Source organism: Saccopteryx bilineata, chromosome 1, assembly GCF_036850765.1.
Source record: "Saccopteryx bilineata isolate mSacBil1 chromosome 1, mSacBil1_pri_phased_curated, whole genome shotgun sequence".
In the NCBI taxonomy this organism is placed as follows: domain Eukaryota; kingdom Metazoa; phylum Chordata; class Mammalia; order Chiroptera; family Emballonuridae; genus Saccopteryx; species Saccopteryx bilineata.
The window spans coordinates 17643509-17657881 of NC_089490.1; the positions used below are offsets into that span (position 1 = coordinate 17643509).

Genomic DNA, 14373 nt, shown 5'->3' on the forward strand with positions numbered 1-14373 from the left:
AGAGTAGCTTCTAATATTAGAATTCTCCTAGAAGGGAGCCAGCTGCAGTGGCCTGAGCACTCGGTGGTTTTGATACTGTGAGGCTCTGAATAGACCTGTTTAGTGTGTTGTTAATAGCTTTATTGTACCATAATTGATCAATAACAAACCTTACATAATTAAAGTACGTAATTTGATGAGTTTCAACACATGTCTGCCCCTCTGAAACCATGAGCACATGCATGGCCGTGAAACTGTCCGTCACCCCCAGCAGCGCTCTCGGACCCTTGTATGATCCACCGCCTCCGCTTCCCACCCTCTTCCTCCACAGGTCACCGCCCACCTGGTTTAGATTAGCTTGCATTTTCTCAAATTTTAGAAACGGAATTCTACAACATGTACTCCTTTCCCTCTGGCTTCTTTCACTGATAATTATTTTGAGATCCATCTCCCAGCGGCAGGCATAAACAGTTCATTCCTGTTTGTGGATGAGGAGTCATGCTGTTACATGGGGACACTACACACTTTGTCTATTGATTCACGTGTTTATGGGCATCTGGGTTGCTTCCAGTGTGGAGCTGTCACGAGGAAAGGTGCTGTGCACGTTTATGAGGAAGGCTCCGTAGGGGCGTTACACTTTTTATGTCTCTGGGGTAAATGCCGAGACGTGAAATGATCGTATCCTACGGAGGTTCCGTGCTTAACTTTTAAATGGTAGCCAAATCATTTTTCCATAATGGCCACGCCATTTTGCATTCTCACCAGAAGTGTAGGCGAGTTCCAGTTCTTCCCTGTCCTCCTTGGCAGTTGGGATGTGGATCTGATTTCAAGACTTGGTGGGCATGGAATTTGGTCAGCCCCACCAAACGGCCAAACCTGAAACATTGAAGGTGGTGGCTTTCCGTTCGGACTGGGGACCCTGAGCGACGCTGAGCCGAGGACTGCAGAGTCAGGTGCTCCCGGAAGCATCATTCAAACAGCTGCTGGCAGGATGCTGGAGAGGGGAGGGGTGAGAGGTCAGCGCTGGTCCCAGCATGAGGACCGTGTGGGGCTGGACCCGGTCTGGAGCTTGGTGTTTGGGAATGAAACAAACGCACTGAAGGCATTTTGGAGAAAAGTGGCAAGAATCACAAACAGGGTGGGGCATCAGGGCTGGACGGATGGATGGACGACAAAGAGCAGTGGGAGGGGGCTCTGAGCCGAAGGGGACTGTAGCTCTGTGAGGGCGGGGCCTGGGTCTCTTTCGTTTGCCCTTAGACTCCCAGCACCGAGAGCAGTGCCAGGCTTAGAGTGAATGCTAAAACAACAGGGGCTGAGTGACTGACTGGGGAATGAATGATGAGCTCACGGGCGCTCAGGGGGTACGGTTCCATTCAACCACCATCATTTCTCACCTCGTGTGCTCTGTGGCCCAGAGCCCAGTGTTGGGGGCGGGAGAAAAGCCCGGGAGTGTGGTTTGACCTGCTTGTCTACAGACAAGGCTGAAAGAAATTATGCTTTCTTGTTCAAGGTCTTCATTCCTCTCTTGTCTGGGTAGCCTGTGAGGGCAGGGCTGGGGCTCGATCCCAGGTCTCCTCATTTTTAGCCTACATTGGTTCTTCTTTTAAAATAACACTGTCTTCTGCTGAAAGTAATAAATGCTCATAGTAAGGACTTTGGGAAAATCTGAATAAAGTATAAGAAAAAAATAAGCCCAAACTCTCCAGGAACTCACAGATAATTGTGTGTGTGTGTGTGTGTGTGTGTGTGTGTAGATGTGTCTATCTAATCGATCCCTATACTAACCAGTCCTTTGGGTGTTTTCAGTCTTTTATAGCCCTAGTGGCCCTGGCACGGACGTCTGGTCCTGACCTTTGATGGCATCCCTGACTACTTCCCTGCACCCTGCCTGCTCCGCAGGGCCCCTGCAACCCCTTCATACAGGCCGAGTGTTCAGGGTGGAATGGAACCCCCATTTGGGACGGAGTTCTGCAAACATTTCTCAGAGTCAAACATTTGTACACGCCTGTCATCACCACGTCCACACTTTATTAGATTTATTTGTGTAATTGTCTCTCTGCCCTACCAAACGGAGCTCTTGCTCGCCGCGGTATTTTTCCAGCTCTTTGCATGGTACTTAGAAGCTCAACAAGAATTTATCAGCGTGGGTGAATCAATGGATGAAACTGTACGGACAGGAGTGAGGGGGTCTGCGTTTGCAATCATGGTGGCCTTCCAGGAGTCAGCTCCGATCCCCTTCCCCGCTCTCCCGACTGCTGCCCCCCGACTCTGCCCACCTGAAGGGATGGACTCTGCCTACGGTCCAGGATGGACGTCCAGCCAGGCCCTGAGGCACACGCAGAGCCCGCTCTGGCATGAATGCAGGACGCTGAGAGGGACAAGCAGGACTGTAATGAGGGCACCGTGCCTGGGAGGACAGCCCAGAGTCCAGAGTGGGGCCACGTGCTCGGGCCCCCCTGGGGTCCCAGGGCCAGGGCCAGGGCCAGCCTCCCCTAGCAGGACCCTGAGGCTCTGTCCTCACCCAGTGACAGCAGGTCTTTGTCCCAGGACCCCGGGAGATGAGGACCAGGGGGAGTGGCCAGCAGGGAGCTCCTCCCCACCAGGCTGTGTCCCCATCTCTCGCAGCCTTTCTCTGTGTGATGGAGGAGGGGCGTGGCTTCCCAGGAGCGGGAGGAGATTGGCTGCAGGGGCCATGTGACAGTGGCTTCCCCTTGGCCAGGAGCCCCTCTGGCTGTGACGGGCAGTAGAGACTGGGGTGTTGAAATTCCTCCTTCTGCACTTCACAGCTGTTGTCCAAAGAGCTTCCACCCTCCCTCTCGCGCTCGGCCTGGGTCCTGTCCTCTGTGCCCAGCGCATGTCACGCCAGGGGCCCTCACCCACTCACTCATGTGCTGGCACAGCCTCCGTGACAGCTCCGGCATCCGTCCCCTCCTCTCCGTTCTGGGCGATCAGGCCTCATTCGGACAGACAGAGCTGCCTCCTACCTCTCCGCTCTGCCTGTCTTTCCTGTCCTCCACCCCCGGCCATGCCACCTGAATGTCCTCCCAGTCCCAGCTTGGATCGGGCCTCACAGACTCTCTCTTTTTATGAAAAGCCAACCAGCTAATCAGCCAGCAAACCACCCACCCAGCCACCTTTCAGTGGCTCCTCCTCCTCAGCCGGCACTGGGCGGCCTTTTCCTCGCCCCGGTCTTACTGGCCGCTGCCCCACTCCAGCCTGGTGAACCCCCTGCCTTCGGCTCCTCCCCTCGGGGCTTTTCTGCATGCAGGCGCTTTGGTGTGCCTTTGCCGGGAATGCTATCTTGGAGGCCCCCACCCCCGGCCACTGGCATGTGCCAGTCTTCTTTCTTCCTCTTTGACCCAGAGTCCTGCTACTTCCTGTGGTGAGTTTCCAGATCACCAGCCAGAAATTGCTCTTTCCTCCCTGCCATCTCCCGGCTGGCTGGGAGCTGCACCTCCTCCCCTGTGTGCACCCTGGTTGCTTAGGCACAGGCCTCCCCAGCGAGGCTGGTAACACAAGCGAGGATAGGGTGTGATGTTTGGTTCATCTGAAGCACCCAGGAAATGGCTTTGTACCTGCCAGGCACTCGGGATGGATGGATGGATGGGTGGATGGATGGATGGATGCTTGGCCTTGGAGACGGTATCTGCTTGTTTTCCGCCCCAGTGAGACAAAGCAACGTATATTCTCTTTATCATTTCTCAAAATGAGAAATCAATGGGAAGAGCCCTAAGTTCACATTTACTCCCAGGTCAGAGAAATGTCACTTCGGGGAGTTTTCAGTTTCACTTTCCCGGCAAGATGCCCCTTTCTCCCCTTCTCCCCATCTCCCACTTGGCAGCGGGCACGGAGGGGACTGAGGCCGAGTTGCTGACTGGTGCGTTCTTGGCCTTTCCCAGAGCGGAGGGGAAAACCGTAACATAGGCGGCTGCTAAAAATAGCTCCCCCGGTCCTGGAAAGAGAGCTTGATTATTTTTGAAAGTGTTCCCTGTCCCCTTCCCAGCCCCGCCTGAGGCTCACACTTTCTTGTCTTGAGGTGGTTGGGGAAGTAACAATGGGGACCATCAGCCACGAGCGGGCAGAGCCCCGTCTAGGAGATGGACCGGCAGAGAAGTGGGGAGACCATATGTCTGCGTGCTTTCGTTTCTTGTCCTAATCAGAAATGGGGCTCACTCCCAGCAACTCTTAGCCCTGAGTGGGGACAGTGTGGTCGATGTGGGGGCTGGAGACCTGGTTTGAGTCCGAGCTTTACACTTGGCTTTGCATCTTTCTGAATCTCAAATATTCTCATCTGTAAAAGGCGGGTGGGTGGTGGCGGTGGGGAGGTTGGTAACCATATTTAGCCTGCAGGAGTGCGGTGAGAGTTCAAGGTAAACCTTGAACATGGTAAGTGCTTAAAAATGATAATTATAACTTTATTATTGTATATGATTAGAGTCACTAGATTTATAACATAACCCTCCCATTTTTGGGGGGTGGGGGCGAGTAAGATAGGACACATGATTAGCCAGTGTGATAGACTAAGTTGAACCATGTGAAATTAATGGTTTTGTAGATTCAACCTAATTGAATGCTGTCAGCTACATGTAGTTCAACCTAAGAACACAGTGATCAGTAAGCTTTCTGTGAAGGGCCAGGTAGTCAGTGTTTTGGCTTTGTGGACCACAGGGTCTCTGTCGCACGAAGCGGCCGTGGAGGAACCTAAATGGATGGGTGGGCTGTGTTCCAGGGAGACAGTGTTTACAAACACAGCCTGTGGCTGGATGTAATATTTGCCAAGCCCTCTAATAGTATATAAGATTCACTCATATAGAGAACGTTCTGTAATATAGACAAGTCAACTTTTCAGGTTATCATCGTAAATACAACTGTGGCTTGTCTGTGTAGCTATTAATGGTGTTTCCTATTGCTAGGCACTTTCTAAGTGCTTTACAAATATTAGCTAATTTAGTCCTCATGAGCATGTACTATTATTATTTTCCTGAAGAGGAAACTGAGGCTCAGAGAGGCTCAGTAACTTGCCTGAAATCAGAGAGTTAGAGTTTATGACAGTTGAGTAGAACCCAACCAAGTGTGTGGGACAGAGCTGGGTGCTGGTAGTTCAGACAGCTTCGGGGTGGAAGCGTGCATAAATAGGGTTGTGAGGGCCCCTGAGCCTGTTGGCTGGCCCAGAGCACGACGGGGTGGTCTTCCGAGGCTTGAAGTGGGAGCAGGTGTGGGTGGTCAGTGGGGAGGTAGGGGGCAGATGGAAAAGCACACACTCTCCCTTGGGGAGCCAGGTCTCAGGGGAGCTGGGCCAGGGTCCGTTTTCTGGGTGACCCCCAGTGGCACACAGGGGTCAGTATATAGGGAGGGATCTCCTGCCTGTGAGACAGGAAATTGTTTACATTCCTTACGTCCCATGCAGCAGCTCTGGGGAGCTCTGGGCCCCGTTCCCAGACCCGAGCCTCAGGGGACTTGGTGGGGAGAGGAGAGCGAGGGGGCAGGCTCCCCAGGATGCCTGAGAGGCCCTGTCAACCCCCGGCACATGTGGCCCCTACCTATGCCCTTTGTCTAGTCATTTAGCCACAAAATATATAATTTAGCCACTGGTCAGAACTCTAGACTCACACACCCTGTGCTGCTGCTTCCTCTGTGCCTTTGCTTATGCTGTTCCCCTTGCCTGGAATGCTTTTCCACCTTTGACCCTTCCTTAATTCTCTCATCTTGTTCAAGACCAGCTCAGGGTCATCTTCTCCCTTCCTGGGCTAAGGCGGTGCCCCTTTCCCGGTGCCGCCGCCGCACCTGTCTCTCTAACCCTCCTCTGTTGACGGCTTGGCTCCCCCGGCTCCCACACTAGAAGGGACCCTCGAGGAGAAGAACCACACCTTGTTTAACTGTCGCCGCCCAGGTCAGGGTCTAGCACACAGGCTAGAAGCTGGTTAAAAGAATGTGTGTTCCAGTGTGACGCTCTTGTCCTCAACATGCGGTCCCTTTGGCCATAGGATGTGGTTGTTGGCCAAGTGGCCTGACCTTTGGGAGTCTTAATGTCATCATCGGTAAGAAGGGACAGTCGTGTTATTGGAGAGTTTCAGAGAATGAATGAGCTAGAGCACTTGCTTGTCAGCCCAGTGCCTGACTCCTCGTAGGCATTTTGGAAGCGGCCAAGGACAGACCACAGTAGCATTTCCTAGCGCTGTTATCCTCACGTATGTAGCTGGGAGGGGGGGGGGGGATCGGAGGCAATTTGAATACCCTGAAGCCACACAGCATTGGTCCCAAGAGCTACAGGAAGGGTTTATGGGTCAGTGTGGGCCCTGCGCCCTGAGCACTGAACTTAGAGTCCAGAGTATTCAGTTATGAGCTCCAGCTCTGTCTCTGAGCAGCTGGTGGTGCTTGACAAGTCACGTCACAGCCGCTGAAGCCTCCGTATCATCATCTGCAGAAGGGATAATAGTAATACCCACCTCACAAGATCACTGCGAAGCTGAACCGAGATTGCAGAGGTGTGAGAACACCTGGGCCCAACTCACAGGAAGTAATTATGAACGACTGAGTCAGAACCTGTAGACTCTTTGAGAAAGCTCTGAGCAGGTCTCCGATGGGGGCATTCCTTAGACATGTGCACTCTGGCTTCGTGGTTTATAGCTTTAGCATCAGAGTCACGTGTCTGAATCCCTAGCTATGCCATAACTGCTGTGTGTCATTAGGCCAGTTACTTATAACGTCTCTGAACCACAGGTTTATTTATTTATTTATTTATTTATTTATTTATTTATTTTTTATTTAACTAACTTCTTTCAAATGATGCCACCTATCGCAGAGCTGTTATGGGGATGAAATGTAGATATAACCGGGAGTCCGGCAAATACCAAAGTCGCAGTATTAATATTATCCTGCTTCTAGTTATGACTTAGGGGTAAGCACTAATGACGTGGGGCTTTTGAAGTTTTAATGAATGCAAAAACTGGCGTATAGAGGGGCTGGGGGCCAGAGCATGGGGGTAAGGGTTAGGATTTTCCTCTTGACAGACCAAACGGGAGTTCGGCGCTCCCGCAATAGGAAGCACTTCCTGGCTTGGGGAGGAATGTGGGAGGAGCGCCCAGTGCCACTGGGGAGTGCCCCTGGGGAGATCTTTGGGAGTGAGATCCAGCCAGACGGTGTGAAAGAGCAGGGCTGACCGGGCTCCGGGAGTTCTTCCGCCAAACCCTGCCATGGCGCCGAGAGGAAACTGAGGCCCAGATAGGAAAGCACCGTGATTCCCCGACCCACAGCTGGCTGGTGACTAGCCCCCACCTCCTGAATTGAGTAAATATGTTTCCCCACAATGTGGAAGGGTGTGACAGTAAAGAGGAGAAGTCTGGCAGGGGCCGGAGGGCTGGAGGGACACCTGTGACAGTCACAAGAGGTCTAACTGGTGGTGACCAGATGGCTTGGTGTCTTCGAGCTGCTGGTTGGTCTGTGTTTAGGAACAAACAGTCCTAGGAGACCTTGTTTCCCACAGGGAGGAGAAGGGGGTTGGGACAGGGAGACAGGAGAGGGCGGGCTCGGAGCTGTTGGTCCTGGAGAAGTTTCCATGGAGAGAAAGGTGGGTGGTGGTGGGGGCAGGTTAAATCCCTCTGGCTCAACTTCAAGCCCACTGAATCTTGTTCTGTTGTTGCTTCCTGTTTTTCCATGTTGCTTCTGAATTCTTTCTAATATGGGAACCACCATTGCTTGTCTTGGTAAAGGGATTTTGCAGAAATGAATCCCTCTGGTCACCTCCACCTTTGCTACTCCTCCCTGCCCGGAGTCAGGGACAAGGGTTTACCTGTCCAACTGGAGGTAGATCAGAGCCTGGGGTGAAGCTCAGATCCTCTGGTTCAGACTTCACGGTCGCCAGAGGCACAGCTGGGCGGCTTCTTAAACCGGACCGGGCTAGTGTCTACCGTGCCCGGCTCGGTGGCCCCGTCCGAGGCTGAGGAAGGGCTCCTGGTGGCGGCCCCTGTCTTCAAGGAGCCTTTGCTGGAGCTGTGGAGAGCCAGTATGTAAACACATGAAAGATAAACTAATGCAGGGCAGCCTCCGGGAGTGTGTCACTTGAGGCTCTCCTGAGTCTATTGAAGTCTGTCACCGAGTTTATGGAGAAAGGTTAAATGGAGCTGGTAAAAAAAAACTCCAGAATGACAATAAAAATGCGTAATGATTTATGTGAGAGGCCAGCCCAGATGACTGAGTTGTCAGCCCGGTGGTGAGGGCTTTGGAAACAAAGCCCCGGTCTCCAGCAGCTACCCTGAGTTCACCAGGGACAAGTCATGCCACACTGGACTGCTCTTTCTTGGATAAGGTTCTAGAGCCTGAGAACGTTGCCGACTAGCTTGGCCATTCCCATATAGATCCGTATGTTCTTTCATTGTGGTCCACATTTTCAGCAATGATGTGAGTAAAGACCGTGGAGACAGTCTGATCATTCTGTTCATGACCCAAATCTAGAAGAAACAGCTAAGAATCCATACTTAAAAATACCTTAACCCTCTCCTCCCCAATATGAAACCTTTAAGCCAGGTATCCCCAAACCCCAGAATGAACCAAGTGAGCGAGTGAGTGAGCCCCGAAGGGGCCTGCTGGAGAACAGGGGTGGGACTCCCCCGACGGAGATGGAGGAGGTAATAGGAGTGTCACCCCTGACCTCCTGGAAGTCCGGTTTGGGACTGTACCCCTCCTCTCTTCTCTAGGGACGCGGAGGGGGGAATCGGAAGTGTTTGCGTCAGGAAACATGGGAGAGCGTGGTGGGGAGGAAGTGCCTCCAGGCAGAAGGAGCAGAGAAAGCCGAGATGCTGTGGGCGAAGGGAGGGGGCTTGGCCGTCGGGCTGAGGGCTCCTGGCAGCTAAGCAAAGAAGCTACGGTGGCAGAGTGGCACTGTCCCCACCTTCCTGGCTGCCCTGCCTGACCATTCTGTGCTCTCTGTTTCCCCTCCCAGGTCACAATGAGGACCTAGGGCACCTGCCTGTTGACTGTCCCCCTGGCCTGCAGTGACCATGGCCCCCCGCAAGAGGAGTCGCCATGGCCTGGGCTTCCTGTGCTGCTTTGGGGGCGGGGACCTGCCCGAGATCAATCTCCGGGACAATAACCCGCTGCAGTACATGGAGTTCTCCAGTCCCATCCCCAACCCGGAGGAGCTCAACGTCCGCTTCGCAGAGCTGGTGGTGAGTGAGGGGCGGGGAAGGTGCCACACTGCGTCGGGGTTGGGGGGGGTTGCTGGAGCCGGCCGGGCCAGACAGAGGGCCGGGGCCCGTGTGTCGGGCTCTCACCTCTGAAGCTCTGTTGGGGGCTGAGGCGGCCTCCCCAGGACCCCTGAGCCATGTGGGAGAAAGCCGCTTACCATGAAAGGCGTCCCCGGAAGAACGGACCTACCTCTCATACCTCCCTTGGATTCCAGACCTGAGCAGGCAGCGGGCGGTTAGGCTGCTGTGAAAAGAGCAGGTCCGGGCTTTGGTGGCCTAAGGCGGTGAGCACCTCAGAGAACACCAGAACAAGTGACACCATTCTCTGGTCTGTTCTCCGGAACTCCCTGGGGTCTCCTCTGAGCTCAGGAAGAAGAGGCAGAGTGGGCGGACACCGGTCCCGCAGAGCAGGTGATGGCTGGTTAGAGTGTGGAAAGGGGAGACGCCTGTGTCACGCCTGGGATTGGCTCGGGTCTGGGATGCCTCTGTCCCACGTCCAGCCTTAGGCAGGCAGAGCCTCCGTCGCTCACACGGGCATCAGCCCTTCCTAACTCTTTGGTACCCGTCGGGACCAGGGCAACGCTACGCCTCTGTGGGAACCCCTATGTGTGCAGCTTCCTCCTCCGACCACAGGAGGCAGGACGGGAAAGACGCACGATTCCTCTCTTTGGAGGCCTGGTGGTGGGACAAGCCGTCATGGCAGAGAGAGTCCCGGATCGGGATGCGGGACCTGGGCCCGGGACGCAGACTTGAACCCTGGCGTAGGGCAGCGTGATGAGCACAGACTTACTTACCAGGAGCTCTTGGTCACTCAAGCTCCTGGCTGACCAGAAGAGAAACCGTGCAGTGTGATTTGGAATGGGAGTCCATACTTGAATTTCATAACAGATGTGTCTGACTAAGACCGTCTAGCCCTTCAAATAACAGGACGCTCTGAGATGAGACCATGACGATGATGTGCAAAAGTGTCCCACCTCCCTCGTCACACCAGGTCTAGGAAGACTCATCGCAGTGTGTCCTAGTGTAGACGGACGAGTGGCTGTCGGCACTACGAAGGGCTGGCTTTTACTCAGAATACTGCTGCCACCAGGTGTGCGGGCTTCCACACCCAGCGACCCTCCAGGTCTCTGGTCACCAACGGGGTGTCCTACAACTTAACTCATCTCTGACACTAACTACCCAGAATTAATGCAGACCCCACGGGTTAAGGGGTCAGGCCCACAAGACTGCCCCCAACTTCATATGCCAATCACAAGTAGGGGGTTCCCAGGTTACCCACATTTCGTTTGACTTGGCTACAAATTGGGGGTTCCCACAATCCCTTCCTCAACGTTCAATAATTTGCTAGAATGGCTCACGAGGACTCAGGGAAACACTTTTCTGACTACTACCAGCTTATTATAAAGGGTGTTAGAGAGGACGCGAATGAATAGCCTGCTGGAGAGGCACATAGGGTAGGGCCCGGAAGGGAGAGGGCAGGCAGGCTCCTGTCCCAAGCACGGGTCCTGACCCAAGCACGGGTCCTTCTGCTCCTGCGGAGTCTGGGGGGTGCCCACACCCTCCCAGCATGGGAATGGGTTCGACAACCTGGAAGCTCTCTGAGCCTTGTCATTTAGGGGGTTTTATGGAAGTTTCTTCATGTAGGCATGACCAAGTCTTAGCTCAGTCTCCAAACTCTCTTCTCTCTCCGGAGCTTTGGAAGTGAGGCTGAAAGTCCTAGCTTTCTGATAAAGGCTTGATCTTTCTGGCAACCAGGCCCCCCATCTGGAAGCGATCTAGATCCCACCAAGAGTCACTTCACTAGAAGAAAAGAGGCTCTTATCACCCAGGAAATTCCGAGGGATTTAGGAGCTCTGCACCAGGAACTGGGAACACAGATGAAAAGTGTATTTTTTTATATTATCGCAGGCAGGGGCATTTTCTTGGACAGTGTGTGTGAATTTTGATAGAAGAACATGAGGAATATTCTTTTCTTTGGCCCTTTTATTCAGCATCTTTACTGAGCAGGGCTCCCAACCAAGTACATTGAGAATAGCAAGGATGAGTCAGAGAAGTCTTATCTGTAAGGAGACACACTATTGATCAGCTATTGATCAAATAAATGAAAAATGTTTATTGAGAGACTGAGTATGCTGGGTTCTGTGGGGGTTGGGATTTTAATGGTGAACCAAGAGGCACGGCCTCCGCCTCTGAGAAGTCTAAAAAGGGAGACTAATCTTGAACAGTAATGACAGGTGTGGTGGGTGTTTGGAAAGAGAATGGTCAGGGGGCCTGTGGAGAGTCTAGCAGGGAGCTTTATTCTAGAATAGAGGTCGTGATGGTCCCTTTGAAGCAGTGACATTTCCACGGAGATCTGAAAACAGAGTGATGGTTAGATACATGAATAGGGGTGCAGAGCAACCACAGAGGGCCCCACACAGAGAAGGGCAGGTCCTTTCGGGAGACACTGTGAAGATGAAAATAACTGAGCATTTGGGTTTAATTCTAAGGGCTACAGAAAAAAACCACTGAGGGCTCTAAGCAGGGCTTTGAGGTGATCCGATCTGCTTTTCTAAAAGACCATTCAGGCCTGACCAGGCGGTGGCGCAGTGGATAGAGCATCGAACTGGGATGCGGAAGGACCCAGGTTTGAGACCCCAAGGTTGCCAGTTTGAGCGCGGGCTCATCTGGTTTGAGCAGAGCTCACCAACTTGGACCCAAGGTCGCTGGCTCTAGCAAGGGGTTACTCGGTCTGCTGAAGACCCCTGGTCAAGGCACATGTGAGAAAGCAATCAATGAACAACTAAGGTGTCGCAACGCACAACAAAAAACTAAAAGACCATTCAGGGTGCTCTGTTGAAGAGGGCTCCTAGTAGACCATTAGAGGCTCTGGGAGCCGTCCAAGCTAGGGAGAACGGTGGTTGAGACTCGAGAGTTAGCAGTGAGGATGGAGAGAAGTGGACAGGCTAGAGAGCTGTTGAGGAGAGAATGTAGTAGGACTTGCTGAGATGGGTGCGCGAGCAGGAATCCAGGAGCACCCAGGCCTCTGACATGGGGAAGGGGTGGATGTTGGGCCCTGCGGGCACTCGGGTTTAGGGGATTGGGATGAGGAGCTCAGTCAGCATCAGCTATTCTCTCTGTGTGTCAGTTTTCTCATCTGTGAGATGCGTTTTTGCAACTTTAATGAGTAAACCTAAGCACTTAGAACAGTGTCTGGCACCTAGCGACCCTACGTAAGCGTGTGAGGCGCCTCAGTCTGGGAGGCAGTGGGGTCCCAGGGGCCAGCGCTCAGGAGACTGGTGGGCTGGAGGTCCAGGTTTCAGAGAGTGGGATAATGACTGAGCCCTGGGAACGACTGAGAAGGCCTCACCTAGGGAGGTGCCGAGGGAGGACGGTGCCCTGGGCGACTTTGACATCTAATGGTAGGAGAGAAGAGGAGAAGCCATCAAGCGACCCCAAGAGGAACCTGCAGTGAAGCAGGGGCTTCTGCCCAAGAATGTGGCTGTCGTAGAAACCAGGGCAGAGAGATTCAATAAGGAGGCGGTGGGGTCCCAGGGTTCACAGGGTCACGGGGTATTTGGGCTGAGTCAAATCACCAAGAAATGTCCATTGATTTAGTGACAGAGACCACTGGGAAGAAAAGACAGGCTCGCAAATGGCCGCAATGCAGTGTTGAATAGAACTGACCTGGAGTTCGGAAGGAAGAGGCGTTCTCCCCCGGGGAGGCTGTGGAAGGCTTGCTGCAGGAGGCTGGCTTTGAGCTTGGGCATCAGATCGGGTCCACCGGGTGGGAAGGAAGGAAGAGGTGTTCTCCCCGGGGAGGCTGTGGAAGGCTTGCTGCAGGAGGCTGGCTTTGAGCATGGGCATCAGATCGGGTCCACCGGGTGGGAAGGAAGGAAGAGGCGTTCTCCCCCGGGGAGGCTGTGGAAGGCTTGCTGCTGGAGGCTGGCTTTGAGCTTGGGCATCAGATCGGGTCCACCGGGTGGGAAGGAAGGAAGAGGTGTTCTCCCCCGGGGAGGCTGTGGAAGGCTTGCTGCTGGAGGCTGGCTTTGAGCTTGGGCATCAGATTGGGTCCACCGGGTGGGAAGGAAGGAAGAGGTGTTCTCCCCCGGGGAGGCTGTGGAAGGCTTGCTGCAGGAGGCTGGCTTTGAGCTTGGGCATCAGATCGGGTCCACCGGGTGGGTGGCCAGGGAGGGCAGTCTGTCTCTGCCTCCCCGCCTCTCACCTAATAACAATAATAATAATAATAATAATAATAATAACAACAACAATAAAGTATGGGGAAAGAGTACAGGCATCGGAATGTTTCACCCTTATACTCTGGACGTTACTTTCACTGTTTTCCGTTTTTGAAAATGAAAAGGTTAGTAATGGTGTGCTTTATCTTAATAAGAGTTTTGCTTTTGATTTGAAAAACCTCTCCGTGATTCAGCCGAAGAACATAATGTGTGTGTCCCATGGCCCATGAACTATTTCTCGGATGAGGCTGGGCATTGCCCATGAATCACAGGCAAAGGATCTTCAAGACGAGAGCTTTTTAGGGACCACCAGCACAGCCAAACCTATAAAGCCATCCCAAACCACCCACAGAGCTACTCCAAATTTGATGAGGTCAAAAACTTCTTGGTTCTGCTCAAAAAATACGATGCAGGCTGCCGGAGCCCAGGCCTTGCGCATGCGCAGTCTTGTCTGGAGGTTGGCGCCTGCCGGCGGGCGGGGCTGCCTCTGACAGGGTCACCTCCCCGGGAAGGAGGTCAGCGCCTCCCTCGGCCTGGAGAGCCCTTCCTGCCCCGAGAGCCGCTCCGCCTTCTGGTCCTCACCAGCTCCCTGCAGCCTGTGCCGGGACCCATGCTGAAGTTAGGGGAGCCTGAGAATTTCTGGAGGAGAGATTGGAAGGTCCGGGAGACTTTCAGAAAAAGGGACAAAGGCTGGATCTGAAGAATGGTTCCTTTCTTTGTCTGGCCTTGACTTACGGTGTTGAGGAGCTTAAGAACGACATGGAAAGGAAGCCAAGAACCCGGGCTAGGAGGACTAAGGGCTAGCAAAGCATTGATGGAGAAGGCGTGCGGGAGGAGCGCGGATTGGCCGGACAGGGTGGGGTGGACGATCCGGGCAGGTGTGGACGGCAGCGGCTCAGGCTGCGGTGGGAGCAGGGGGGTGGGCTGTGTTTCCCGCGGAGGAAGAATCGCCCTGTCCTACCTGTGACCCTCTTTGGGAGGAAGATGGAAGGCTG

General features: G+C 53.7%; 1 protein-coding gene across 6 annotated transcripts in view; it reads left to right on the forward strand.

Moving 5' to 3' along the window:
• The window catches only part of DAAM2 (dishevelled associated activator of morphogenesis 2), a 111867-nt gene that overhangs the window by 54845 nt on the left and 42649 nt on the right, over window positions 1-14373 (forward strand). For 4 of the 6 annotated variants that reach the window (XM_066241019.1, XM_066241415.1, XM_066241263.1 and 1 more), the window contains exon 2: window positions 8918-9143. In XM_066241019.1, coding sequence (XP_066097116.1) covers window positions 8976-9143 — 168 coding nt within the window. In that variant the 5' untranslated portion in view covers window positions 8918-8975. Of the gene's footprint in view, window positions 1-3344; window positions 3362-7142; window positions 7267-8917; window positions 9144-14373 lie in introns of those variants that run through there. The other 2 variants (XM_066241344.1, XM_066241109.1) reach the window with 2 other exon arrangements.